Source organism: Lepidochelys kempii, chromosome 4, assembly GCF_965140285.1.
Source record: "Lepidochelys kempii isolate rLepKem1 chromosome 4, rLepKem1.hap1, whole genome shotgun sequence".
Classification (NCBI taxonomy): Eukaryota; Metazoa; Chordata; order Testudines; family Cheloniidae; genus Lepidochelys; species Lepidochelys kempii.
The window spans coordinates 39,700,576-39,727,908 of NC_136383.1; the positions used below are offsets into that span (position 1 = coordinate 39,700,576).

General features: G+C 39.8%; 1 protein-coding gene across 16 annotated transcripts in view; it reads left to right on the forward strand.

Moving 5' to 3' along the window:
* BLTP1 (bridge-like lipid transfer protein family member 1) overlaps positions 1 to 27,333 on the forward strand; it is a 246,531-nt gene that overhangs the window by 31,924 nt on the left and 187,274 nt on the right. For 15 of the 16 annotated variants that reach the window (XM_073341054.2, XM_073341048.2, XM_073341041.2 and 12 more), the window contains 6 exons: positions 3,670 to 3,786; positions 5,723 to 5,801; positions 6,531 to 6,595; positions 18,270 to 18,456; positions 20,880 to 20,961; positions 22,018 to 22,211. In XM_073341054.2, coding sequence (XP_073197155.1) covers positions 3,670 to 3,786; positions 5,723 to 5,801; positions 6,531 to 6,595; positions 18,270 to 18,456; positions 20,880 to 20,961; positions 22,018 to 22,211 — 724 coding nt within the window. Of the gene's footprint in view, positions 1 to 437; positions 582 to 3,669; positions 3,787 to 5,722; positions 5,802 to 6,530; positions 6,596 to 18,269; positions 18,457 to 20,879; positions 20,962 to 22,017; positions 22,212 to 27,333 lie in introns of those variants that run through there. The other variant, XM_073341053.2, reaches the window with a different exon arrangement.

Here is a 27,333-nt window from a genome sequence, read left to right on the forward strand (position 1 = left end):
TTTCCAGGTGTTGTGGTGAAATGTACAAATGTTAATGACACTCTTGTGGGAATAAATATATTACAGCTGGTATGTGGGTATGTTTTTGTATTTTTTGCTGGAATGTTATTAAGCACTAAATTTTCTGAGGAAATTATTATTAGTGTTAGAAGGTAAATACAAAGCAAGCAGTTCTTTGCAATAACTCTAAACAAAAATGTTGCTTTTTTGTTTACCTTTGTACTTAATTTTAAAATGTATATTTTGCCCATTATTGTGAGATCTGGGTACATAAAATAAAACAAAAGTATTGCATGCAATGGACACAGCTTAAACCCACTCATGCCCCTAACTGTCTTGGTCAGTAGATGAAGATACAAATGCACACTAAGGAAGAGCTGCAGTTTGTTTGTTTGTTTTTTTTGTTTTTTTTTAAAAAAGTGTCTTCAACCAAATCTTAAAATTGCCAAATTTTGGTTCTGGAGGATTGTAATAAGGAATGAATTACAGAGCTGAACATTCTCTGCTAAACTTTCCTCCCCGTTTCCAGAAGTCCCCTTGGAACAGACAGCAAAACTTTCCTGTTGATTGCAGCTAATAAGGTAGAAATTGCAAAGATGCAGTGATTGCCATTAAGAAAGCTGCATAGTCACTAATGTACTGCAAAACTTGCACTGCATATTAATATTTTACATTTAAATCTTTCACTTAAAGGTCTCAAACTGGTTTACAGTATTTGTTTTGTAGTATGCAATTTTTAATTTTTTTTTAACATAATAAGTTGCTTGGAACTACACTTCAACAATTTCAGCGTTTGAGGACAGTTGCAATTCACAGTTCACTGGTTAAGTGTCTCATTTATGTAAATTAGTAATTTGCATAAAAATCCTTTGTAATCGGGGTTAATTGCAATTGGCCTCCATTTATTCATGAACTGTGGAATTCAACTTTATAATGTTTCTGTGAACTTGGCATAGGTACTGGAAGTAGGGGTACGGGGGGTGCTACTGCACCCCCTGTCTTGAAGTGGTTTCCATCTTATACAGGATTTACAGTTTGGTGCAATGGCTCTCAGCACCCCCACTATAAAAATTGTTCCAACACCCCTGGAACTTGGTGCAAATGATGCTTCAGTTATCTTCATTTTTATCTTTATCTTTCATTTTTATATTCTTTAATGTTAAGGGGCCTGTCGTTCTGATGGTAAGAACTGAACTTGGCAGGTAAAGGGGAAAACACTTACAGATTAAAGTAATTTCAACCACTGATTTAAAAAAGCTTCCAAAATTTGCCTATTTAAAACACTAAGGACTAGAACCAGAAAGCCCAACATTCACATCCTCAAAACCCCTGTTCAGCTGCTGCCTAACTGTGTAGATGCCTAAAATTGCACGGTGCCTACATCTCCACCTAAAAATCTGCCAATGAGTGTGCGCATTGCCACCTCAGTCCTGATACTCTGTGCCTATCGCATGCCTCCCTCTCCCTCCCCCTGTACCTCCAGTTGGATCTTCAGACAAAGCATTACCCCACCCATCTCACCTGCAGAACCCAGTCTGGTTACCTCTGAGAATGCCTACTGGATTGGAGGAGAAGGGGTGTAGCCTAATCCTAACCCTTCAAAGGGAGATAGGCGCCTCTCTGGTCCCGATTTAGGCACCTATCTCTGCTTGGGATTTACAGCTGTGAATATCTTCTTGAACTAAAGTGTTTGAGCTCTTCTAGAAAAAAATGGCAGCAGTAGGTACTGGTGCTCCCCTTTATAATCTTTAGGCCAGTGATGAGAGCACTTTACTATATTGTAGGAGACAGGGTTCAAATCCCTCTTCTGCCTGATTTGGAGCAGGGATTTCAACCCATGTCTTCTCCCCTCTCAGGAAAGGGCCCTAACCACTAGGCTATGTATAAATAAATGACACTAATTGGAACAGGAACTTGAACTTAGGTTCTCCCGCATCTCAGGTGAGTGCCCTAAACATTGGGCTATAGAGTCACTTTTCCTCTTTCTCTGGCCCAATGAATATTTAATTATTTATACAAAATGGAATGGCTTCTACAGGAGAGATTCAGAAAGACTCATTCCAGAATCTAGCAGTTAGGACACTATCCTGAGAGGGAGAAGACCTGGGTTTAAATCCTACTCCAAATAAGAAAGGGAGGGGGATTTGAATCTAGGTCTCCCGTGTACTTGGTGAGGGTGCTAATCACTGGGCCTAAGTGTCTAAGGAGGTGGCGAGAAAGGGCTTAGGAGCCTAACTCCAGGAGATTGTTCATGGCTTGAATCCCATGGGGAGATCGGTGCCTCTCTCCTTTGTCATTCCTATTGGCTAGATTAGGGAGCTCCCTGCTCAGTTTGCTGGCATTTATGGATCCCATTCTTAGAGGCCTAACTCTCCCCATGTCTTGTGTAGGCACTTAACTCTGCTCTGATCCTTAATTTCATTTGTGGACCTATTTTTTTTTTATTGCTCACTTTTGAATATGCTGTATAGTTTTGTAACCATCATTTTTATGTGGGGAGGTACACTGAGATCACTCAAAATATAAAGATTATTTGGAATTGTCATCAGATGTGAAATCCTGTTCTCTGGCTGCTGCTTAATGATTCTCTCTATATTATTGATACATGGAACCCAAAGACCACAGCCTATCTTCTCCTTCTCTTCCCCTCTTCCCATATAAGCTATTTAAACAGGTAGTGAAGAAGGGCAACAATGGGTACGTTGTTTAAATTAATGGTAAGAGCAGGAAGTTAGGGGTCCTGGATTCTGTACTAGTACTAGTTTCTGCTACTAAAACTCTGACATTGGGTAAGTCACTTAGGGCTCATCTACACTGCCCCACAGTTTGGACTACAGTGGCGTGAATAGCAGTACACACCAAAGTGCTGTGCCGTAACTCCCCCATTTGGACACTGCAGTTCAAACTAAAAATTTCTTAGTTTTCTGTGAACTAGGAATCTTTTAGTTTCTCTCATCCAGTTTTCTTTCTGGAAACTTTGTGAACCATTTTGACTAGAAATAGGTTACTTGATTTTAATCAACTCATGTAAAAACTACTTCTGGGACTAGAAGACCTAAATTTATTTTGATTGGCATATTTCTAATTGGATTGAAATTCCCATGATTTTTTCCATCAAATTCCAATTTCAAACTAATAAAACTGAGAGGTATCGGCCAGTCCACTGATTCTTATATTAGCACAAAGTACTACTGTGTGACAAATTGCTGGACTAAGATGTAAAGGCTGGAAATCATACGAGATGATGTGCTGAATCAGGGGCGATTGTAGCTTGGCTAGGACTTGTTTTCTCATTTTAGTTTCCATTTACTTGTGGATATGGCCACACACAGTTAGAGGAGACCATCAAATCTATGATGTTTTGTTTGGGTTGTGGGAAATGGTAGCTAATTAGTGGGTGATACTTTTCTACTATTGGCCAAATATTGTATGATAGTGGGAGTGAAGAGAGAAGGGCAATGGAGAATCTATATCTTCCCTCCTCCAGTGTTAAAAGCGCATGTGAATTACAAACATGTTTTTGTATGGGTTTTTTTAATTGGGAGGGGAAAATAGAGAGGAGAGGGGCATTGTTACTGGGCTTTGTATTTTCGTACACAATACTTTTATCGGGTCACACAAGTGTAACTTTAATACGAACTAAAACGAATATGTTAATCTTTTCAACAGCTACAATCTTGTCTTGTGGATGGATTATCTACCTCACTTATTATAATTCCCGAAATGTTGGACTTATTTTAACATTGGTTCTGAACAGATTATATAAACATGGCTACATCCATATTGGTAAGTTGTGGTTACTGTAATATGGGTACATGTGAATCTAATCATTATTTTTGATGATATTTTGTAGTTCATCCTAACATGACTTATTAAAAACTACAGGGTGCATCTTAAGTGTTTCTGTTTACTAAAGTAGTTTTCAAAATAACCAGATAGTTGATTTCAACAAACACATTTTTTCAACAAAGAAGTATTTGATGTATAACTCAGGATGTTTCTTAATGTAGGTAAAAAACCTAATCCCAAGTAAATTCCTGTTTTGAAATTCCTCATGATTTATGGTCAGTTCAGGTTGATTACAAAAATTATAAAACCCAAAGGTGCCATATTTTCATTTGTTAAAGAAATCACGTTAACTTTCACTGTTATCTTCCCCTCTCTTTCCAAAGCTACACATCACAATGCCCATTCTTCCAACTGAAGAAAACTGGCTTGGGCTCGCTCTGGAGCCCATCAGTGCTCCTTGTGAATCAACCAGATAAATTGTTGCTGACTGATATGAGGATTTTTTTTTTTCCTTCTCCCACCCTTGGGGCTGAGTGCACTGTCTCTGCAGTGCAGCTAGCTACTGCAAATCCAGAGCAAAGGAGTGGACTGGAATCTCAAGCTCTTATTTTGTGTGTGATGGTGCATTGTATTAATAAACTGGCGGACTAGCTAATCCTATTAATTCTTATTGGGACAGTAATATTTAGAATTTATACTGGTAAGGAACTTTGTCAAAACCCATTAACTCTCCTTTATTTTTTAAATTTAAAAACATTTTTATGGAATAAACCAGGTCAGTACAAATCACTTGGGTGCTCGCCCACATTACAAAAATATATACGATGCTGAGTCATGTAAGGTTTTATCACACAATCTGACTCTGATTGTCCTTTTAATTTTCTATCTACACTTCAATCTCCCAGGCCTCCCTCTCTGTGCTACTTGGAATAACTTGTCTTTTTAATCTTGGACTTGTTCTATAGCTACTGATCGTATATACAATGAAAATAGAAGCTAGAAAAATTGTATTAATCTACTGATGATTTAAGGAATCTGAGATCCAAAAATTCCAAACCATGTTCAAATCCAACGCTACTTATGACCTGTAGTGACTTCAGCACTTGTTAGATGAAGTATTTGATATATATGTTGTATTTTTAAAAACAAACAAACTCTGCAATGAAATTTGTATTAAGGGAAAGCAACTGGAGATAGCTATCCAAAATATGTGGCGTTCTTTTTAACTTTCGTAATCATCATGGATATTGGATCTCACTAGTCCCATTTCTGGACTAGCTGTGATTGGTTTGTTGATGTCATTTTAACACAAATAGGGTTTTTTATGCCTACTTTGCTTAACTTCTTGTTTCTAAGCAAGGTTAAAAAGGATTGGGGAGAATATATGGCCCATCACCACCCTGCTTTGTTGCAAAGGAAATTGAGCCATGCTGATGTGTCTGCTTTCTTGTTAACTCCTCTGTCCCCCCAAATGTTCAAATCTTCAGATGAGACTGCTAGACTTGAAGGCCTAGGCCTGAAGGCTGCTAGGTTTACTACTACCAGAAACTTGTGTGTATTTTATGGTGAATCTTAACTTTGTCTTGTCTTTCAATTATTTAACTTAACTATACAATCTGTAGTAACCAGTGATATTGATACATATCTTACATGTTCAAAATAGTCATTCCATCACTTTCCTCAAACTTAATGATATAGGCCTACATTTTTAAAAGTGACTAGTGATTTTTGGTTGCCCAACTTGAGACATCCTAAAGATGCTTGATGTTTCAGAAAGTTCGGAGTCCTCTACTCTCTCTGAAAGTCGTCTATAAGGGCAAAAACCAAGGCACCCAGAATCACAAGTAAACCTTTTTCAAGAATCAGTTGTTCCCTTTCAGAAAAAGAAATTAAACAGACAAAAGCCTTACATGAAGTCTTTCTTTTAAAATAGGTTCCTTTTCATTCTCTGTCCTGTCCGGAAAAGTCATGGTTCGTGAAATCTATTACATTACAGAAGACATGTCTATCAGGTACTTGTTTGTAAAAGAATTACTGTTCTGGTTCTTTAAAATGTATTTTTGTTCCCTGTTGGTAAGACTACATTAAGAAATAGCAGATCTTTAACATGAAACTGATTCTCGTTGGTAGGTATGGGGACAAACTGGTTCCCTCTTACAATTGCATAACCCCACTGACCCCCTTCTCCACTGTTGTTGCATTGTAAGTTGAAAAGTTCCAGTATCTCATATAAATCTAATAAAAATTATTGACTGTATTAAGAGAGTGCTTTTCAGAATATAACAGAAAATTCTATTCGCTAATGTCTCTTACTTCATTGCACTCTTAAGTTTTTTATAAAACAGTAAAAAGTAAAACTTTTAAAGTCCAAGTTCTATTAAAATATTTGAAAGATCTATTTTAGCCAAGCAACTTACACTTAATTTTTTTCATAAATTTTAATAATTACATGATATGTAGAGCAGGGGATGTTTTGGTAATTCTTTCAGCCAGAGGTCCAAAGCATTAAGAAGGAAACAAATAAGGGATTCTGAAAGTGAGGGTTTTTTTGTTACACTTGTGCATCTGCATAACATAAAGATTGGGCATTAGTTATTTGAATCTATTATTGTGATGCTGTTCATACAGTTTTAAGAAGGGAATCTTTCTACAATGTTTAAGGCAGTTTTTCAAGCTGCTGTACATAAAAGATCTATAAACTGTGTTCTTAAATTCCTATTTATGTAATTTATCCAATTTAGAATCCAAGATGGATTTATTATATTTCGCTGGTGGAAAATGTACAATCCAAAGCAGAAACAACATGGTAAGTTTCATCATAATGTTTCAAAGTTTGAATTGAGCTTTAGAAATATGTTCTCTTGGCATTGTTTGTTAGTCACTGGCTTTCTTTTGGAAGTATTTAAATTTACCATAGAGAGGTGTTGTCTTTAGATCAAGGTGGGACAAACAGGTGGTGATAAGGAAGCTAACACTGCTGTTGCCTTTGTAGTACCAGTTCTGTGGATAAACAGGGAACTTCCATTGTAGGGGTGTTCATCTGGCTCTTCCAAGTAATAACTGACTGTAAAAAACAGAAGGGGGAGAAAGTTGTTGAACTTTCTTTGGAGATGTTAGCAAGTCTTGTAAGTTTATAATGAATAGTATTAAAATCAAGTTCTCCTTACTGTAAAGGCTGATGACTTCTCACAATTATTCAATTAAGTGGAGACAATAGTACATAATTTTAAAAGGTGAAATACTTGTAACCTGTTCAGTTTACAAATTTACTTATTGGCTGCAGGGTTTCCACATAGGAGTTCAGATTGCCCTGCTTTAGATATTCCCATATCTAGCATTTTAATCATGTTTCCTCACTGGCTCAGGTCATGTTCAACAAATGCAACTGGAGAGTACTACAAAACTTAGAATGCTTCTGTTGGAACTTCTTTGGCTGAATTGTGCACCACTGTTTTTGAACACTTGTACAGAAAATAGCAAACGTTACGAACAGTGGCTCTTTTTCTGGCATTTTTAAAAGAAGATTGTTGATGTAATATCAAAATAACCTGAAGGAAATAGTATTCATTAAGTAATTTGATTTCCTCTTTAGAAAAAAAACTATGCTGCTGCCTTTTTTTTTTTTTTTATTCACGGTTGCTTTAGCAGAGCTGCTCTTTTTTTCTTTTTTTTCTTCTTAAAAAACAAACTCCTTCACCAGTTCGGCATATTCCACCTTTAAAATATGCTGACTACCTGACTAAATTGCAGAAGTCCAATAGCGCATTACATTTAAAAATCTCTTTATTTTTGTTCTCGTGTAATTTGTTCTGGTGGCAGCTTATCACCCAGAGCGGTCTGGATACCTGATGGAGCCAGGCATGATTGCTGCATCGGTTTGTTCAAATCTGCAATAAAGTGAAAAAGAAATAGAGCTTAAGTGCTCCTGAAGGAAAATGTCTATGTACTACAACGCTTCTAAAAATGAAAAGTGAACGACCAGGAGCTTATATATCTTTATTTAAAAAAGAACAGAAATTCTAAATCTCTGTGTTCCTTCTGGAAAAAAATTCCCTGCATTTGTAAGGATTTAAATGTACTCAGGGAAGGCCAATCTCTAAATGGAGCTCCATTGGAGCTCTTAAGTTCCCTTGGGCTTTCCTTCCATCATAATGTAGATATCTGTGAAGCTCATAAACTCCTCAGACTTCCCGTTATGTTGAGAAGGTTTTATGGCTCTTCTGCCTTCTCAATAAACTTCAAGTCAACAGTATTCTATTCCCCTGTGACCCCAGGTTTCATACATTCATTCCTGCTCCCAGATCCACATTAGCCTCCTTGCTGACTCCTAAAATCAACAGGTTTCAGAGTAGCAGCTGTGTTAGTCTGTATTCGCAAAAAGAAAAGGAGTACTTGTGGCACCTTAGAGACTAACAAATTTATTTGAGCATAAGCTTTCGTGAGCTACAGCTCACTTCATCGGATGCATTCAGTGGAAAATACAGTGTGGAGATTTATATACATAGAGAACATGAAACAATGGGTGTTACCATACACACTGTAATAAGAGTGATCAGGTAAGGTGAGCTATTCGTTACAGTGTGTATGGTAACACCCATTGTTTCATGTTCTCTATGTATATAAATCTCCACACTGTATTTTCCACTGAATGCATCCGATGAAGTGAGCTGTAGCTCACGAAAGCTTATGCTCAAATAAATTTGTTAGTCTCTAAGGTGCCACAAGGACTCCTTTACTTTTTGCTAAAATCAACAGAGGCTGCTATGTATCTTTCATAGAGCTTGAGGTTGGAAGGGACCTTCTAGTCTGACCTGTAATATCATGGGCCATTAAGTTGCACCCTGATCTCTACATTGAGCCCAACGACTTTAGTATCCCAAGGCCTGAAATGCTTTCATCTAATTAAACAGTTGTGCACCATCAGGTTTATCTGGGTATATCTCACCTATCTCCTGCCCCTCAATGCTGTGCAAGGAGAGCAACCCCCCACCCCCCGCCCCGCTTTCCCAAGTGTCTGCCAATCTGACCTGGGAGAAAATTCTTTATCAACCCCAAATCTGGTGATTAAGTACGTGAGCAAGTACGCCAGCCAGGCATCTAAGAAAGGATTTTTTGTAGCTACTTAAAGCACTGGTCCATTCCATCTGGTATGCCATGTTCAGCTGCAGCCAATTTCTGATGCTTCAGAGGAAGATGAAACATCCCTCCCACTCTCACCCCATGAATATGTTATGCCAGTTGGGCACTGGGGGAAAAAATTCCTTCCTGACTTCTGCAGGCAGCTGGCTGAAGCTCTGAAGCATGAGATTTGGTTATAGTCATTGTCTTAATACAGAGCTGCAAGTTTTATGAGCATATTGAGGGTAAAACAGATAATCCTGTTCTCCCCATGACCCGCAAAGGAAGAGGATGAGCAAGAGGATTCACAGATTTCAAGGCCAGAAGGGACCACCATGACCATCCACCTGACCCCCCCGCCCCCCCATCCATGCGTACAGGCTGTAGAATTTCTCTCAGAAGCTAGATTAAAGTGTATCTTTTAGAAAGATATCTAATCAAATCTTAAAGATTCCAAGTGATGGTGAGTCCAGCACCTTCCCTCTTAAGCTGTTCCAATGTTTGTTTACCCTCTCTGGTTGGAAATTGCATCTTGTTTCAAAGTTGAATTTGTTTACCTTCAACTTCCAGCCATTGGATCTTATGTCTTTTGTCAGCAAGACTGAAAAGCCCCTCTCTCCCCCACAGACAGCTTTTCCATGTTTAAATACCTAGACAGGGGGCATAGATCAGTATTCATGTCAGTCACCATCAGTACCCAGCCCGAGCCAGAGAAGCTAATGATCCAACCAGCAGACTAAATTCGGAGATGAATCCTGGTCACGTGCCACCTGAGGCACATTATGCATACGCGAAGAAGTACCTAGATCAGGGGTGGGCAAACTTTTTGGCCCGAGGGCCACATCTGGGTATAAAAATTGTATGGTGGCCCATGAATTCTCGCAAAATTGGGGGTTGGGGAGTGGGAGGAGGTGAGGACTCCTGCTGAGGGTGCAGGCTCTGGGGTGGGGCCAGAAATGAGGAGTTCAGGGTGTGGGAGGGGGCTCCGGGCTGGGACTGTGGGGTTCAGAGGGTGGGAGGTGGCTTTCAGATGAGGCAGGGAGTTGGGGTGCGGAGGGGTGTGAGGGCTTGGCTGGGGGTGTGGGCTCTGGGGTGGGGCTGGGGATGAGGGGTTTGGGGTGCAGGACAGTGTACCAGGCTAGGATGGAGGGGTTTGGAGAGAGGGAGGGGGTCAGGGCTGGGGCTGGGGTGCAGGGGGTTAAGGGCTTTGGCTGGGGTGCAGGCTCTGGGGTGGAAAGCCCCCAACCCCACTCCCCGGTGGGAGCTTGAGGGCTGGACAAAAGGTCTGAAGGGCTAGACATGGCCCGCGGGCTGTAGTTTTCCCACCCCTGACCTAGACACAAGTCACTTCTCAACCTTCTCTTTGATAAGCTGCATACCTTAGAGTCTGCATTAAGCCCATGGTTTCTGCTGATCTACTAAGGTCTATCACAAGACTGGACTTCAGAAGCTACATAGGGAAGCAAAGGTGGAAGAGCCTGTAGCAGCAGGGGCAGGCTGGGGGAATAAAGGAGTAGATTTATACAGCTTGGCTAAGGAGTTGTCAGCCATGCAATACTCAATAGAGGGTTTCCTTCTCCCTGGCTCTCAACACCATGCATGAGCTCTGCAAGGTATCCTGTTCCATGCCACTGCATGCTTGTCATGAATATTAAAGCTTGTGTTTTTTATGAAGAGGAGATTTCCAGACGAACTCTGATAACAGAGATAAGGCTGCAATTTTGTTTTGGTACCACAGTACCAAACTCTGTGTGTGTGTGTTTTGGGGTGGGAAAGTGAATTTTACAAGAATACTGTAATATATATATTCATTTTTAAATTCGAAACCAAACACTCAAAGGGATGGAAAAATCAGTGAGAGACTCTGCCACTGTTGGTGGGAGGTACAAACTGGAATGTATAGCGGGTACAACAGTAAGTCAGTGGTATGGTTTGCTGAATAATATGTATATGAAATACAAGATATGGGCTGGGGGAAGAGGAAATGGTTAATGAAAGGAGTGATGTGAGCACTGCATATCTTTTATTAGAGTGGTACTGGCAAACCACTAAAATGGGCTGCTGAGGTCAAGGGTTTAAGGAATAATTACATCTTTTACTTAAATAATCTTAACCATTAAGTGCTCTGATAAAACTAGGGCAGGTGCTAATGAACATTTTCTTTAGAACTTATTCTAATTTTCACTTTCCATAGAATATATAGGAGCATGGAAAAAAGCTAATGGAATGGAGCGTGGAAGCATTATATAAAGCTAAAGCAATAAAGAAAACAAGTCTGATAACTTTTTTTGAGTTTACTGAAATTATTACATAATTTCCCAAAATGCATATCTAAAGGGTTTAGTAAGCCATCAGGGACTAAAGTAAACTTTGGAGTAGGGTCAGTCTCTGTGTTTTATAAAGTGCTATATAAAATACGCTTTAATAGAAGTAAAATATTAGTAACATAATGCACTAAAACTTCAGAATGCTTCTCTTCCCCCTCCGCCCAATAAACTTTCTCCTATCACTACTTCTTGGAGGGAACATTAATTCTTTCAATCTGTTACTTGCAAAAGGAAAGACTTGCCATTAACAAGTGTACAACTATTAGATATTTCTCATTTTGAGATTTTATTGTAGACATATGTTCAGGTTTGTGGTTTGTTAAAACCCTTTTGGTATGACCTGCATAGTACAATTCATTTGCTGTGATATCAGTGTGTATTGTACTAGGCAGATCAAACCCATGTCAAGCGAATTATCTGAGAAGCCAAGTGGCTTTTAATGATACCTTGAGTGCTGTGATGGATGATTACTTTGTGTTTGTATCGCCACTCGGGAGTAGTTATTGCATTTTTGTGCACACTCTGACCCAGGATCCAGTCCAGTGTGTGAATGGGTTGGGGTGTGAGTGTATGGGTCCTGCTGTTACCTACAATAGTGGTTACAGAACGAGAAGGTAGAGCAATATATCTTATGCGGGATACACCTAAAATCTTTGTTTGTGTCTCTTAACATAATTACCATCTTTCTGATTAAGAAACAATCTTAGACCATGGTGAGAAGGGATACCTCTTTCTTTTTTGGGGGGAAAACACTTTTTTTTTTATCACCTACCCCTACCTCCTGAATGTATTCAAGAGTTATAAATGTTTCATAATCCTAACTGTTCTGGGTTACCAGAAACCAATACAATTCCCACTCATACTGGAGGTAGTAAAGTGAGTCTGCCACTATGAAGAAGGTCTAGTAGTATCTGATCCCAGAAAACTAAAGCACTCCTTTGTGTTCTGAGCCTAGGATTTCTTAAACACACCCTCTTTCTCCCCCCGCCCAACTCCCCTTCAGTTAGGTCACTTGCTGACTTTCTCAATTACAGAAAAGGTAGTGATAGTTGGGAATAGATTTTAAACAATTATTAATGATCATTTTTCACTTTATGAGGAATATCTCTGATGAATTGCTAAGCTTTGAGGAACTGTTAATATTGTATCACCTGAACAAGTGTGGTGATATGACTGTTAATAATAATAATCAGTTATATAAAGAAATCATTTTTTTGATTAAGCCCTGAGGAAGCCAGAACCTTTTTTATTCATCTTACTTTCAATTAAAATTGATAACATTACTGAAGAGTATGGTGTAGTGTTTGTTCCTCTTTAAGAATATGATGACCAAAATGTTTCATTTTTCTTAGTTGCGTGTGTTCTCTAAAAATATTTTGGAGCAGAGTTCTGATGTGTGAAAAAGAGGACAAAACCTCTTCCTTCACGCTTGAAAAAAACAAAACAAAAAAACCTAAAAGCCTGTAAAAATAATTACCTATTTTAAGCCCCTCTCTTTTTTTAATAAAGGAATTATAATTCAACTCATTCAATTAATGAAGTCTAATGGCTGCCTCAAGGAATGTATTAGCTATAAAATTAACTTTTGTATATTCTTGATAATGAAGATCTCCCAGATGAGCTATTGTCTACTCCAATATTTTTGTGCATAACTCATCTGAACCTCTGTGATTTGCTGCTGCTAATTAATTAACTTCCTGTGAAGCACACTTTATTTCCTTACTTATTTGTGTAAAACCAAGTTGGTACAATAACTCTGTACTTCTTAAAATAATGTGACTTACATTGAAAAAGCCTGGGAAACTAACTCAAGTTATGGAGGGGTGGGAGAAAACTCAGCAGGAGGGATAAAGGATGGAATGTTGGCTTTTATTTGTAGGTAAATATGTAACTCTTGTGGATGGAAGTAATGGTTAGGGAACAAAAGCTATTTAACACAAGATATGAATTGCATCAGTTTCCCTCAGTCCATAATTTAGACAAATAGACTAAGTGGTATTTCAGAGCAGCTCAGGTCTCTTGAGTAAATATGTAATGGGGACACTTTTTTTTTTTTTTGCGCAACCAGGTAATTATGGGGAAATTATGTGGGTTTTTTATGTAATTAGATCATGCTGTTACATAATTAGGTCAAGCTATCTGTAGCAGAAGTAAGTCAAGGCATGCCTCTCAAATGTTCTATATGGAATCATATAATTAAATATTCCTGTTGTTTTTAACTATCAGTCAATTCCATATTACAGACTAATATTCTACAGATTTTAAGTGTGCCCAAATGTCCAGATATTTGTGAGTTTGATCATTTGCAATTTAGTACATGAATTTAGTGCTTAATTTAATTTAATATCCAAAATCGTTAGGTGTTTTACAGAAGATTAGAAAGTTAAGATTCCTGTCACAAGAAGTTTACAATCCACAGTTTCGACTTGAATGAGGGTGACAAGGAAAGGGGGGATGGATGAAGAGAGAAAGTTACAGCAAATGGTAATGAGGTTTAGGCATGTGCATACTTAATGGTTCAGTATGTTTTTATTATATAAAGTTGGAGAAATAGAATAGTGTGCACTATAGAACTGTACTTCATAAAGTGTGACTGTTAGCCAGTTCTACAGGTTGAAGTTTATCTAGAGGTGTGTTTATCTACAGAAGAGGTGCAAAATGGTAGTGAAACTGCTAGCTTTCTCACACTTTGTGTCCACTGTATGTGAAAGCTTACATGGAAAGACCACTTTCAGAAGGCAGAACACAGTTCAGTCTTCATGGCTGATTCAGTCCTTGCAGCGTTGCCATTTAAGCTTTTTTGTGTGTGCAATAGGAGTTATCGTGAGACCATGACATTTTCTTACCTTTGTACCTGAGAAACCATGAGATTAGTAAAAAGAAAAGGAGTGCTTGTGGCACCTAGTAATCGCTTTTGGTTATTCTTGCCTATATTCACCCTTGGATTGTAACCTATCAGTGAAATGCTCTCTGAAAGTTTTGTATAGAGATCTTGCCTATCACATGTCATATTTGTTTTGTTTTTGTATGGTAAAGTTACAAATTCTTAAAACAAAAAGAAAAAACCCTCAAAAACTGCCAGCACCCAACCTGGTTGATTAGAGTACAAGTTATCAGCTTTAGTGGCATGAGGTATAATTAAGAGTGTCTCGGTAATTCTTATTAAACTTGTTTACAAAAGTGGCTACTTTAACTAACATGTGCCAGTGCTTAGGCATATTAAGTAATTGCTTAAAGTAAATCTGTTTTCTGTAATCAAGAACTAATCCTGTGTATAATTGGGTAAAATTCTAGCATCATATCTGTTTAAAAAAGAGGTTTTATACCAGTTGCATTTCACATGCTAACAGATCATTGTGGTAGTCTAACAACTGGATAATGATCTGGAAGTCATGTTTTGTTCCTGGGTCTGCCACTGACTTGCTGTGTGACCTTGGGCAAGTCACATACTCTGTGTGCTTTTCTTATAGTCTGATATACTTCCTTTTTTTTATAGTGGTGGTATGTTCAGTTAGCATTTGTAAAATGCTTTGAGTTCTTTGGGTGAAAGAGTATGCAGATATAAAGTACTACCTGGAAAGGATTTAAAATCTGTACATTTCCAATATTTCAGGGTTTTCAGCTAAACTTAAATTTTCAAGTATTATCTTTCTGCTCATCCATTAGAATGTTTTTTCCCTATAATTTAAAGATAAATTCCAAAACTGGGTTCAAATGTTGTCTTATCCGTTACTCTTGCTTCCAGCTTCATTGTTTCGCTCAATCTTTTTCCTTTGTTCTGTTTGTTAGAAATTAGAGTTCTAAAGAGTTCTACCTTTTTTATGATAGAACCATAGAATATTAGGGTTGGAAGAGATCTCACAAGGTCACCTAGTCCACTCCCCTGCCCAAAGCAGGACCAATACCAACTAAATCATCCCAGCCAGGGCTTTGTCAAGCCAGGCCTTAAAAACCTCTAAGGATGGAGATTCCACCACCGCCCTAGGTAACCCATTGCAGTGCTTCACCACCCTTCTAGTGAAATAGTGTTTCCTATATCCAACCTAGATCTCCCCCATTGCTTCTTGTTCTGTCATCTGCCACCACTGAGAACAGCTGAGCTCCATCCTCTTTGGAACCCCCTTCAGGTAGTTGAAGGCTGCTGTCAAATCCCTTCTCACTCTCTTCTCTTCTGCAGACTAAATAACCCCAGTTCCCTCAGCTTCTCCTCGTAAGTCATGTGCCCCAGCCCACTAATTATTTTTGTTGCCCTCCGCTGGACTCTCCAATTTGTCCATATCCCTTCTGTAGTGGGGGGACCAAAACTGGACGCAATACTCCAGGTGTGGCCTCACCAGTACTGAATAGAGGGCAATAATCACTTCCCTCGCTCTGCTGGCAATGCTCTTACTAATACAGCCCAATATGCCATTGGCTGCCTTGGCAAAAAGGGCACACTGCTGACTCATATCCAACTTCTCATCCACTGTAATCCCCAGGTCCTTTTCTGCAGAACTGCTGCTTAGCCAGTCGTTCCCCACCCTGTAGCGGCACATGGGATTCTTCCTTCCTAAGTGCAGGTCTCTGCACTTGTTTTTGTTAAACCTCATCAGATTTATTTTGGCCCAATCTTCTAATTTGTCTAGGTCCCTCTGTATCCTATCCCTACTCTCCAGCATATCTGTCCTTCTCCCCACAGTTTAGTGTCATCTGTGAACTTGCTGAGGTTGCAATTAATCCCATCATCCAGATAATTAATAAAGATGTTGAACAAAACCGGCCCCAGGACCGACCCCTGGGGCACTCCACTTGATACCGGCTGCCAACTAGACAGCTAGCTACCCGTTGATAGCTACTGTTGAACCTGACAATCTAGCCAGCTTTCTATCCACCTTATAGCCCATTCATCCAATCCATACTTTTTTAACTTGCTGGCAGGATTACTGTGGGAGACCGTATCAAAAGCTTTGCTAAAGTCAAGATATATCACGTCCACCGCTTTCCCTATATCCACAGAGCCTGTTATCTCATCATAGAAGGTAATCAGATTGGTCAGGCATGACTTGCCCTTGGTGAATCGATGTTGACTGTTCCTGATCACCTTCCTCTCCTCCAAGTGCTTCAAAATGGATTCCTTGAGGACCTGCTCCATGATTTTTCCGGGGACTTAAGTGAGGCTGATGGGTCTGTAGTTCCTTGGGTTCTCTTTCTTCCCTTTTAAAAATATGGATACTATATTTGCCTTTTTCCAGTCAACCAGGACCTCTTCTGATCGCCATGAATTTTCAAAGATAATGGCCAATGGCTCTGCAATCACATCAGCCAACTCCCTCAGCACCCTTGGATGTATTAGATCTGGACCCATGGACTTGTGCATGTCCAGCCTTTCCAAATAGTCCTTAACCTGTTCTTTCACTCACCTCCTCCCCATACTGTGTTGCCCAGTGCAGGAGTGTGGGAGCTGACTTTGTCTGTGAAGACCGAGGCAAAAAAGCATTGGGTACTTCAGCTTTTGCCACATCATGTGTCACTAGGTTGCCTACCCCATTCAGTAAGGGTCCCACACTTTCCCTGACAACCTTCTTGTTGCTAACATACCTTTAGAAACCCTTCTTGTTACCCTTCACGTCCCTTGCTAGCTGCCACACCAATTGTACCTTGGCCTTCTTGATTACACCCCTGCATGCTCTAGCAATATTTTTATACTCCTTCCTAGTCATCTGTCCAAATTTCTATTTCTCGTAAGGTTCCTTTTTGAGTTTAAGCTCGCCGAAGATTTCACTGTTAAGCCAAGCTGGTCGCCTACCATACCAACAGTCAGAGTTTTTATGCAGATGATAATATAGTCACCTGCTGCCATTTTAACCAACATGTTGCCTGAAGCTACTGTCAGCAGATTGATGTACACTGGTTAAAACACCAGTGGCTTCTATGCTAACACTTCCTCTGGGATGGCCGAGGTGGGAAACTTTAAGGGAGGAAAAAGCTATGTACTATCTGCAACATGCTTGCGGAGGGGGAAATGGGGACAGATAAAACACATTAACAGCACAAGTTTACAGTAAAAACCCCAACCTTCTGCATCACTTTAAATAAGTGGCATGTGATCTGCAAGTCACTATACATCCTGCTTTTTTATGTGCATCCCTACCAATTTGCTATCTCTTCAACTTAACACTTTTTATGAGTTAGATCCCATGAAAATAAATTGGTTTAAATTTTTTATATTGAAAGCATGTGATAAGAGGATGATAGATCACCTCAAAGGCTTTCAGACAATTTCACCATAGAGTGCCAGATCACAACGTTCAGCAATATATGTGAAAATGTGTAGTGAGAAGATAGTTTTCTCTGTATGCACATTCAATTCTTGTCATCTGCTGATGCAGCCAATGTTGTAACCATTTTGGTGTTGACTTTTTTCATATAGGAACTTGAGTGAGGTGATAAATTTATTTTCTGTAAGCCATTGAATGTGGTATAAACTTTGGATCATTGCTGTCCCACGTAGGAGTCAAAAAGTTGAGTAAAGAAATAAAGCTCTGAAGTATGCTTAGTAATGAAGAAATCACTCGTAATGGCAATATTGTACTATTTAGTTTGCTTATTGCATACTTGACTCTTCAATTTGGGGAAGCATCACCACTGAAATTGTAATATACTGAATTAATATTAAAATGTGCATGTTTAATACTGGAAATTGGCATATTATGTCTTCTACTTTGTAATGACTAATTTAGTAACCTACATAAACAACTTTGTGTAATGTAAATTCTATTTTTTTCTATAATAGCTTGGCAAAAGTCAAAATACTGTCACCGTTAGAAACTAAATCAGGGTCCTTTTTGCATATTCAACAAATTTTGTGAAGAAATATTTGTTGTGCGTTGTCTGGATTTTTCTTTTTACATCTGTTTAATATGTACTTCAATATTTGTTTTCTGCAATGTAAAGTTCATTTTCCAAACTATTTATGCACTTTTGAAGAATTTGCTTGAATTATGGAGAGGAACTGCTGAGTAGAATCAGAAGTATTTTCCTTTTCCTCTTTTACAGATCCAAAAGCAGAAACTAGACTGTATATCATGGTGAATGACTTTGAATTTCACGTCTACAACCGCTCTGCCCTTTATGGACAACTTCAGGAATTATTTGGTCTGGATCCAACAATAATTCCATCAAGGAAAGAGGATGAAAAAGCACAAGAAAATGGAAGAGAGACAACACACTCCAATCTCGAAAGGTAAAATATTACATCCCCACTTCAGTATTTAGTGAATGGTTGTTTATATCAAAATTCTGCCATACCTTTGAGTTTCAATTCAGCACTGTTTGCTCGGAAGAGGCCAACAGAGGAAATGCAAGGCGGTGTTGGGCAAGAAAAAAGATTGCCTTGATGTATGTTTGGGAATGTGCACAGCACTGGCCCTCATCTGCATAAAGGGGTTTTATTCTTGAGGCTGACAATTCCAATGTTTCAATGGATCATACTTATGGGAGATCAAGATTGTCCAGGATTAAATGGTAGCTGAGGTAAACTGGGCTAGTTTCATGTTGGGTACTGAAAGAACCTAAACCTTGAATTTGACCTGGTATTCCATAGGGTGCTAGTGAAGAGAACAGAGCACTGGGGTGGTGTACTCTCACCAGCCTGTGTTACTAAACAAATGGACTGTTCTATTCTGAACCAACTGTCGCTCTTTTAAAGCTGATACTTTTGTCTGGTTTCATACAGATAAAAGAAATTACAGTATTTAAGCCTGAAGATTACACATGAATTGATCAGTGATTAAGTCCAATCCAGGAGGAAGAGGAACAGTCTTTTTTCCAATCAGAAATGGAAAAGTGCCGCACCCTCCCCCCCCTCCCGGGTTTCTGCCCAGTTGTTCTGTTCTGTGAGACACGAGGGAGAAAGTATTTGTTCCCTACCTCCTAGAATAGTCCAGCGGGACAGACCACAAATCTTGTTGATCTCCAGGAATAAGACCATGTAATTGGAAGCAGTTGAGTCACATTTCTGCCTAGGAGGGAGAGTGTTGAGCAGGGATGGGCAAACTTTTTGGCCTGAGGGCCACATTGGGGTTGCAAAACTGTATGGAGGGCCGGGTAGGGAAGGCTGTGCCTCCCCAAACAGCCTGGCCTCAGACCCCTCCCACCAATCCAACCCCCGCTGCTCCTTGTCCCCTGACAGCCCCCTCCTGGGACCTCCCACCCCATCCAACCCCCCGGAACCCCCTCCCCTATCTAACCCCCTCTGCTCCCTGTCCCCGGACTGCCCCGACCCCTTTCCACACCCCCACCACCTGACAGGCCCGCTGGGACTCCCATGCTTATCCAAGCTCCCTGTTCCCCATCCCCTGATCGCCTCCGCCCCATCCAACTGCCCCCTGACAGGCCCCCCCCGGGATTCCCACACCTATCCAACTGCCCCCCGATCCCTGTTCCCTGACTGCCCACTGGGACCTCTCGCCCTGGCCCCAGCCCCCTTACCATGCCGCTCAGAGCAGCATGTCTGGCAGCCGTGCTACCTGGTCAGAGCCAGACATGCTGCCATACTCCCCTGCAGGAGCGCGCAGCCCCGCTGCCCAGAGTGCTGCCCGCACGGCGGCGTGGCTGCAGGGGAGAGGGGACATCAGGGGAGGGGCCGGGGGCTAGCTTCCCCAGCGGGGAGCTCAAGGGCCGGGCAGGACGGTCCCGCGAGCCGTAGTTTGCCCACCTCTGGTATAGAGTATATAGAAGATCGTCTCCAGGCCTAGACCCTGGTAGCACAATCGAGCCCTATGTTAAGTATAAGACAATCTGCATATAAGAGGTCTTAATTGCCTGAATATTTTCTGTTCAGCACTCATGTTCTTAAGTTTTGTTTTAGCAAGCTAATCGACAGGAGTGTTTTTGATAACTAATTATTTAAATATGTCTTAAAATGAGAACTTCCTTTTTCATACGTGTTACAGCTCTCATTACATACTTTTAAATTGTAAAATTCTCCCATTTAAGATTTGCATAATTAAAAGGTAGAGGGGGAAATTAAAATTATAAGATAAAGGGAATGCTGAGATGTCCTAATGTATAGGACACTAATTCTCTAGAAAAGGCAGTGTACAAAATCAGTTGAAACTTCAACAACCTTTATGACAAAAACAAAAGAATATTCACATCTGTTGGCTTTTTCTTTCAGTTTAGAACAGCTAGAACTACTGCAGTACAAGGCATTTCCAGGGGATTAATAGCATGAGGCTCTGAAGAAGGCCATTAACTCTTCCTAGTCAGTCGCTTTTCTTCAGGTAGTGCTGTGCGGAAGTCATTATGCCTTAAGCGAAAATCTGACAGACAATAAATCATAATATCTTGTACAATGTGTGCAGTGCTAGAAGTAATGAGTAACTTCTCTTCCTTGCTGCTTAAGCTTGAGTGTCCTCAAGATTATCTGTAATATTTAAAAACAGGGTTTGATCTTCCTTTTAGATATGTGTGGTTATTGTTGCATATCTTGTAAAATTGACTACTGCACATATTTGTTAAACCATAGCATCTTTTAATGAGAGATCTGGTGATGACCCCTGTGTAGCAAAACAAAGATTGAGTCATGAAAGCTTTTAGTTCTGATTTTTCTTGTTTATGTCCATTACATATATTTGAATATAGATTTGATTTTTTGTCTTTTAGTGTTAAAGTAAAAACAGAATCTCAAGACCCTTCCTCTTCATGGAGATCCCTTATTCCTGTAATCAAAGTCAATGTTAGCACAGTAAGTGACATATTCCCCATTTGGTGTATAAATAAATAAATGCCTTTAAGTTGTGGAAACTTTAAAATTCACTTTTACAGTTGTGACTTCATTATTACCATAATTTAATTCTTTATTTCTGACATGCTTTTATTTGAATCATGAAGGTAGTTTCAATTGGCTTTATTTTATTTTATTTTTTTTCAGCACAAATTCTGCTACCCTTATAAAAGCCCATTTACTCTGGATTTTCAACCACAGATTTTTGTGTGATTTTTTTTCTTTTAAATGTGAGACTAACAAATTAACTAGGTGGCTTATTTACTGAAATTATTTATTTCCATGTCACTTTTAATATAGGTATTAGGATCTTTTTAAAATCAGTGGAATTTTCTGGTACCAGGTGAATTCAGAATAGTGTTCAACAGCTTTTGTGATATGTCATAGTACATTGTAAATTATCACAGAATCTGAAATTCTTGATTACCTATTGTTCTACAATGATCTTTTTTTTTTTTGTAGTGCTGCTGTTTGAATGTAATTCAGCATTAATGATGTAGGATCTTCATACTCCTTCAAGGGGACACCTGGGTCAGGGCTGCAGGTTTGGACACATGGGGTAAAGTCCTGATCCCATTGTGTATATCTACACTGGAATAAAAACCCTGTGGCACAGAGTCCCAGAACCTGGGTCACTTGACGAGGGCTTGTGGGACTCAGGCTCACGGGGATAAAAATGGCAGTGTAGATGTTCGGGTTGGGCTGCAGCCAGGGTTCCAAAACCCCACAAGGGCAAGAATCCCAGAGCCTGGGCTCCAGCCCAAGCCTGAATGTCTACACTGCCCATTTTCAGCCCCATGCGACCAAGCCAACTGGCCTGGGTCAGCCGCAGCCATGCCATGAGTCTTTTATTGTAGATGTGCCCACCGAAGTAAGTGGAAGTTTTGCCACCGCCTTCACTGTGGCTAAGATTTCACTCATAGTTTTTACTGGCACGGTAGACTGGTTCATTACTCTGTGTAAGTAGTGTAAACTAAGCAATGCAAAATAAAGTAATTCATCTTTCTTTTAACTTAGGGTCGCTTGGCATTTGGGAATCATTATCAGCCACAAACACTCTGCATTAACTTTGATGATGCTTTCTTAACATACACCACGAAACCACCTTCAAGTCACCTTGACCAGTTTATGCACATTTTGAAAGGAAAACTGGAAAATGTCAGAGTCATGTTAGTTCCCAGTCCAAGATACGTTGGTCTTCAAACTGATGAGTAAGATTTTATTTTTAAGAATCCAGATGAAATCTGACATTTTAGCCTGTTCTTTTGCTGCTGTTGTAGATTGACTTAAAAAAAAAAAAAAAAAAGACTGTCTTTTGTTTCTGTTAGTATGGTCTTATTTTCTTCGTGCCATTGTGTCTAGTTAGATACACGTTTGCCTCTAGAGAGACTTTGGACATTTGACATTTAACAGAGTAATATTTATAGAGAGACGTGCAAGAGTTACTGCTGTTTTGCTATGACCTTAAAACTCTTCTGTGCACTTTTTGCTATGTTTGATTAGTATCTCTCATTAATTAAATAAACCCATGTTATTTCAATTAAGTTCTGCTACAAGCTGCTTGCTGCTAAAGCCTATGTCTGCAGCTGTAAGTTTTAGGACAAATACAGGCTGAGCTGTTGACTTGCATATAGTCACTTTATATACAGTTATAGCTATTGAAAATAGTGAAAAATGTGAAATTATATGATAAGCTGCACCATGTTAGTTATAGTAGGAAGTCAAAAAGTTTTGAGGAACATGATCTTAAGGAATCCTCAAGACTGTCAAACCCCAAACTAAACTACCTTTTAAATTTTTATTGCAATTCTGTGTATTATCAGGGGCTATTAGTGAACTTCCTTAAATTTAAAATAAGGGTTGTAATCTGACTGATTTAAGATGAGAAAAATGGTTACCTGACTTATGATACAGTGGTAAATCCAAATAAAATGTGGATCATATATGTATGCAAGTTATTGATTCTTACACTTCTGCATTTCCTGCTCTTTGATAGAACACAGTTCTGAAAAAATTCTGAGCAGAGATGACAGGCAAAGGAAGGAAATTGCAAGCTGCGTATGGTGGCTGGATACCATAGCAATGCGCACAGTATATGTGCCTATATGGAAACAGTGCAATGTGCACACATTTTTGCAGTGAAACAGTATGAACATGTAGACAAGCACAAAATTCTGTCTACCGTGACAAGGGTCCTTAAGTAGATTTTCTCTAGCAATATTTTATGTGCAAACAGACCCTTTAAGGCAAAGCTGTTTCATTTTCAGGTCTTAAAAATGTTGTTTGCTCAACAGAAGGTAAATTCCGTGTAATATCCCTGGAAAATAGTGTGTGTTTGTCTGGTCTTATTCTATATATGATTATATACATACATATACACACCATCCAGCATTTTCTGGAGGATGCCTCATTGAATTGAGGAGTAAATTTTTGAACTTCAGCATGCTGGTCTTAGTTGAGGTAAGTGTAAGTTAAGAGTTTACTATCATACATAAGTCAGAAATAAGTTTGTCTTTTTAACTTTTGAAGATACAATATAAGACGTCCTTTTAATTTTAAAAAAACCTTCATCCTTTTTACCTACTCTGGAACTAGAACTGCCAACAGTCCAGATTAAGGTGATTAGGTTTTTTTTGTTGAGCCATCAAAAACTAGAGAATGTTGGCAGGAAATCCTTCCTGAGTTTTGCGCTGCTTAGCTTCACACCGTCACTTACAGCATTGCCCTTCTGTAAATATTGTTTTATTTTGGTGTCTCGTGTTTGATTCCTGAAAAGACACATGGTCAAACAGGGACTCTCATTGTGGAGGGATATGGAGATATGCCTTTTTGTATAGCTAACTGTATCCTAAATGTTCAGTTAATCCAACCCTAATTCTTGTCATGGGAACACTGTTTGAAAGCAATGTTTTTCTCCAAAAAACCTTTTAAAAAGATGGAATCCTTTAGACATTCCTTCAGTATCGTTCTAGACCAGTACTGAAGCCTATGTAGCTAGGGATTGATACCCTGATCTAGTTAGGTACCCTCAGTGAAGATGAAAGTTTAAGGATTTTTAATACTCTTGAAATAGTGCCTGATAGCCTTATATCTTATTGGACTGATGCTCAACTAGTGATTCTTTCAGTGACTGCTCATTGCAATACTGTGAATATAATTATCAGGAAAGAATTATATTTCAGTTTATGGCTTGTTCTTTATAGATCCCAGCCTGTTTGGGGAGGGTTTTATTTATTTTTTAAAGCTGAAAATTTTTGACTTCACTTTAGCCTAGGCTCATGAAAAAGAATGTCACAACGTACAGAGGTTCTGACTGAATTAAGAGTTTCCTGAAATGCTAATTGTATGAAAGACGTTTTTGTTTTAGGATGGTTCATATTGTGGTGGGGCACTGGGGTAGAGTTAAGATAACTGCAACAACTGTAATTCATCATTTCTGTACTTTCAAATATTCAGGAGTTTGTGTAGCTTTAACTTTGAAATATTTGGCTTTCTGTCCTTGTATGTATTTACAACCCTGACTCCAAGAATGAATTATCTGTCTGCATTGTATGTGTATAATAATCTTTTGGTTTATAAAGTATTCCCGAGTTTCTGTGTGTATGAAACACACATGTTCAGCCTTGTTGTTTCTAAGTATAGGAGAAGGCTGAGAAATTCCTCTGTGAGGGAGAATAAATAGAGAGTAGCTAACTTCAAATTCTCTCAGAAAATAACCAAGGAATTTTCTTCAGCTGGTACTAAAAATAAACTAACAAGATTAATGCAAAATAGGATTAACATATTCAAGTTATTAGCTTGTTCCCCTGTTTCCACTAAGGATCCTCCTTTGTTCCCTTTGGTTAAGTTAATGCAGGCTGACATCCAAAACTGCCTCCTCACTGCAAAACTAATGGATACCTAGAGCTGGCTTGATATGGAAAAATAGACTGTTTCTGACTTGAGTAGCACTGTGAGTAGTGATCCTACAGGAAACTCAGCCACACTATTTCTATATGCAGGTGGCTACTTATCTGGCCTGAGTCAGCTACTGTGTTTCTCAACTCTCCTGCAACAGAACACCAGATTCTGGCAGGGCACGGGTGCAAAAGAGATCCTGTTTCATAGGGTATGTAATCAGTGAGAGGAGAAAAGACATACTGAAAGGAAAAAAGAGAGGCATAGAAAATGAGAGAAAATCCAGGTGGATTCAGGAAGAACAAGTAAAAACACAAATGGAGAAGAGAAAAAACAAGAAGAGACGACTTCAACTTGCAGATGCAGGGAAGAAAATGCAGGAAAGGAATAGGACAGAGAGCAAAATAAAAAGAAACATAGAAGCATAAATGCAGTCTTCTCCTGTGCTGCTGTTTTATTGTAAGTTGTTCTGTTTTTTCTCCTGAAAAGTGAACAGAGTGTAGAGGTTAAGGAGATGGGGATGGTGGTATTTGGCTTAAGTGGGAGAGAGGAGGAGTTGGCCCCTAATTGGCCCCCTTCTCTTATTTATTCCTTCTGTCAGCTGGTATAGCTTTTCTATGTGCATCTCTTTGTCTCTCTTCCCTCCCCCCTTCCCACTTCAAATGGCTTTTATGGATTTGTCAGACATGAAGTTACTGGAATATGTGTGTCATTTTTTGGTAGACTCTTTTCTCAAGTGGGCACTTCTCAAAATTCTTAAAGTTTAATTCTTAAACTTAATTCTTAAACTTAAAAGTGAAAACACTAAGGTTGTAAAGTTAAATGCTCATTCAGAATACGCAAAAGTTTTAGTTTCACATGCCCCTTTATGTGTATATGCATTACGGTAGTTCTGATTACACAAACATAACTTTATCAAGCACGTTTTTTTTTATAGCCTTAGATACAAGTGTACTACTATGTGTTAGGGTTGTCAACTTTCTAATTGCACAAAACTGAACGCTCTTGCCCTGCTACCTTTCCTGCTCTTTCCTGAGATCCCACCTCTTCTCTGAGGCTTCACCTCCTGCTCACTCCATCCCTCCTCCCTCTGTCGCTCGCTCTCCACCATCCTCACTCACTTGCTCATTTTCACTAGGCTGGGGCAGAGGGTTGGGGTGCGGGCTCTGGGATGGGGTTGGAGATGAGGGGTTCGGGGTGTAGACTCCGGGAGGGAATTTAGGTGCAGGAGAGAGCTCAGGGCTGGGGGTTGGGGCATGGCAGGGGGTGAGGATTACGGGCTCTGGGAGGAAGTTTTGGTGTGGGAGGAGACTCAGGGCTGGGGCAAGGGGTTGGGGTGTGGGAGGGGTTTCGGAGTGCGGGCTCTGGGCGGCGCTCACCTCAGCTGGCTCCCCGCAAGTGGCAACATGTTCCTCGACTCCTAGGCGGAGGTGTGGCCAGATGGCGCTGCGCACTGCCTCTGCCTGTAGGCGCTGCCCCTGCAATTCCCATTGGCCATGATTCCTGGCCAATGGGCACTGAGGAGACAGCACTTGGGGCGGGGCAGGGGCAGTATACAGAACCCCCGTGGCTGCCTAATAGCCGAGGGACATGTTGCTGCTTCCAAGGAGCCATGCGGAACCAGGTAGGGACCCTGCCAGCCCACACCAACTGGACTTTTAACAGCCCAGTCAGTGGTGCTGACTGGATCCACCACGGTCCTTTGTTGACCGGGCGTTCCGTCGAAAACTGGACACCTGGCAACTCTACTATGTGTGCCAGATACGAATCTAGGAATACCATATGTGAGAAAGACACGGTAAACTATACTTGTACAACGTACTTCAGTTTAAATAAACACAGAGAAATAATGAAAAATTGCTGGCATATATTGGCCACATATGTCTGCAGCTAAATGACCTTTGCAGTTAACTTCATTCCTTGCATTTAGTCTAATTCATATGTGTGCACCTCTAAGTTCACTTTTTTGATCCTAAGTGGTGTGTTTGCAGAGGTTCTTTCCTGCAGATCTGGCAAAGGAGAGCGCTTATCTGTGCACTTCGGAAAATTCACTGTAGCAGATCTCCTTTAACAGCCACCTTAAGGGGAGCGAAGCATTCTGGTCTCAAGCCTGTGTACACCTGAAACAGGAGGCCGTACCTACTACATTCGTCAGTGTGTGGCAAAGTGAGCCATGCCTGCATGCACAGTATTGTCGTCTTAGCTGTCTGCAAAAATCTCATCTGCAAAGTGTGTGCATGTGTGTGACATGCCATTTTCAAAGTGTCATAGTTCAGTGAAAACCAAACTAATTTTAATCAGAATGTTCAAAGGTGCTTTCTTCCATTAAGGCTATTTCTATACCATACTCAATCTTTCTATCCCAGACCACCACATCTGTGGGCTGCTGAAGGTAAAGGTATCCTCCTTCCCCTTTCCTCTGTCTTATGAACAAAA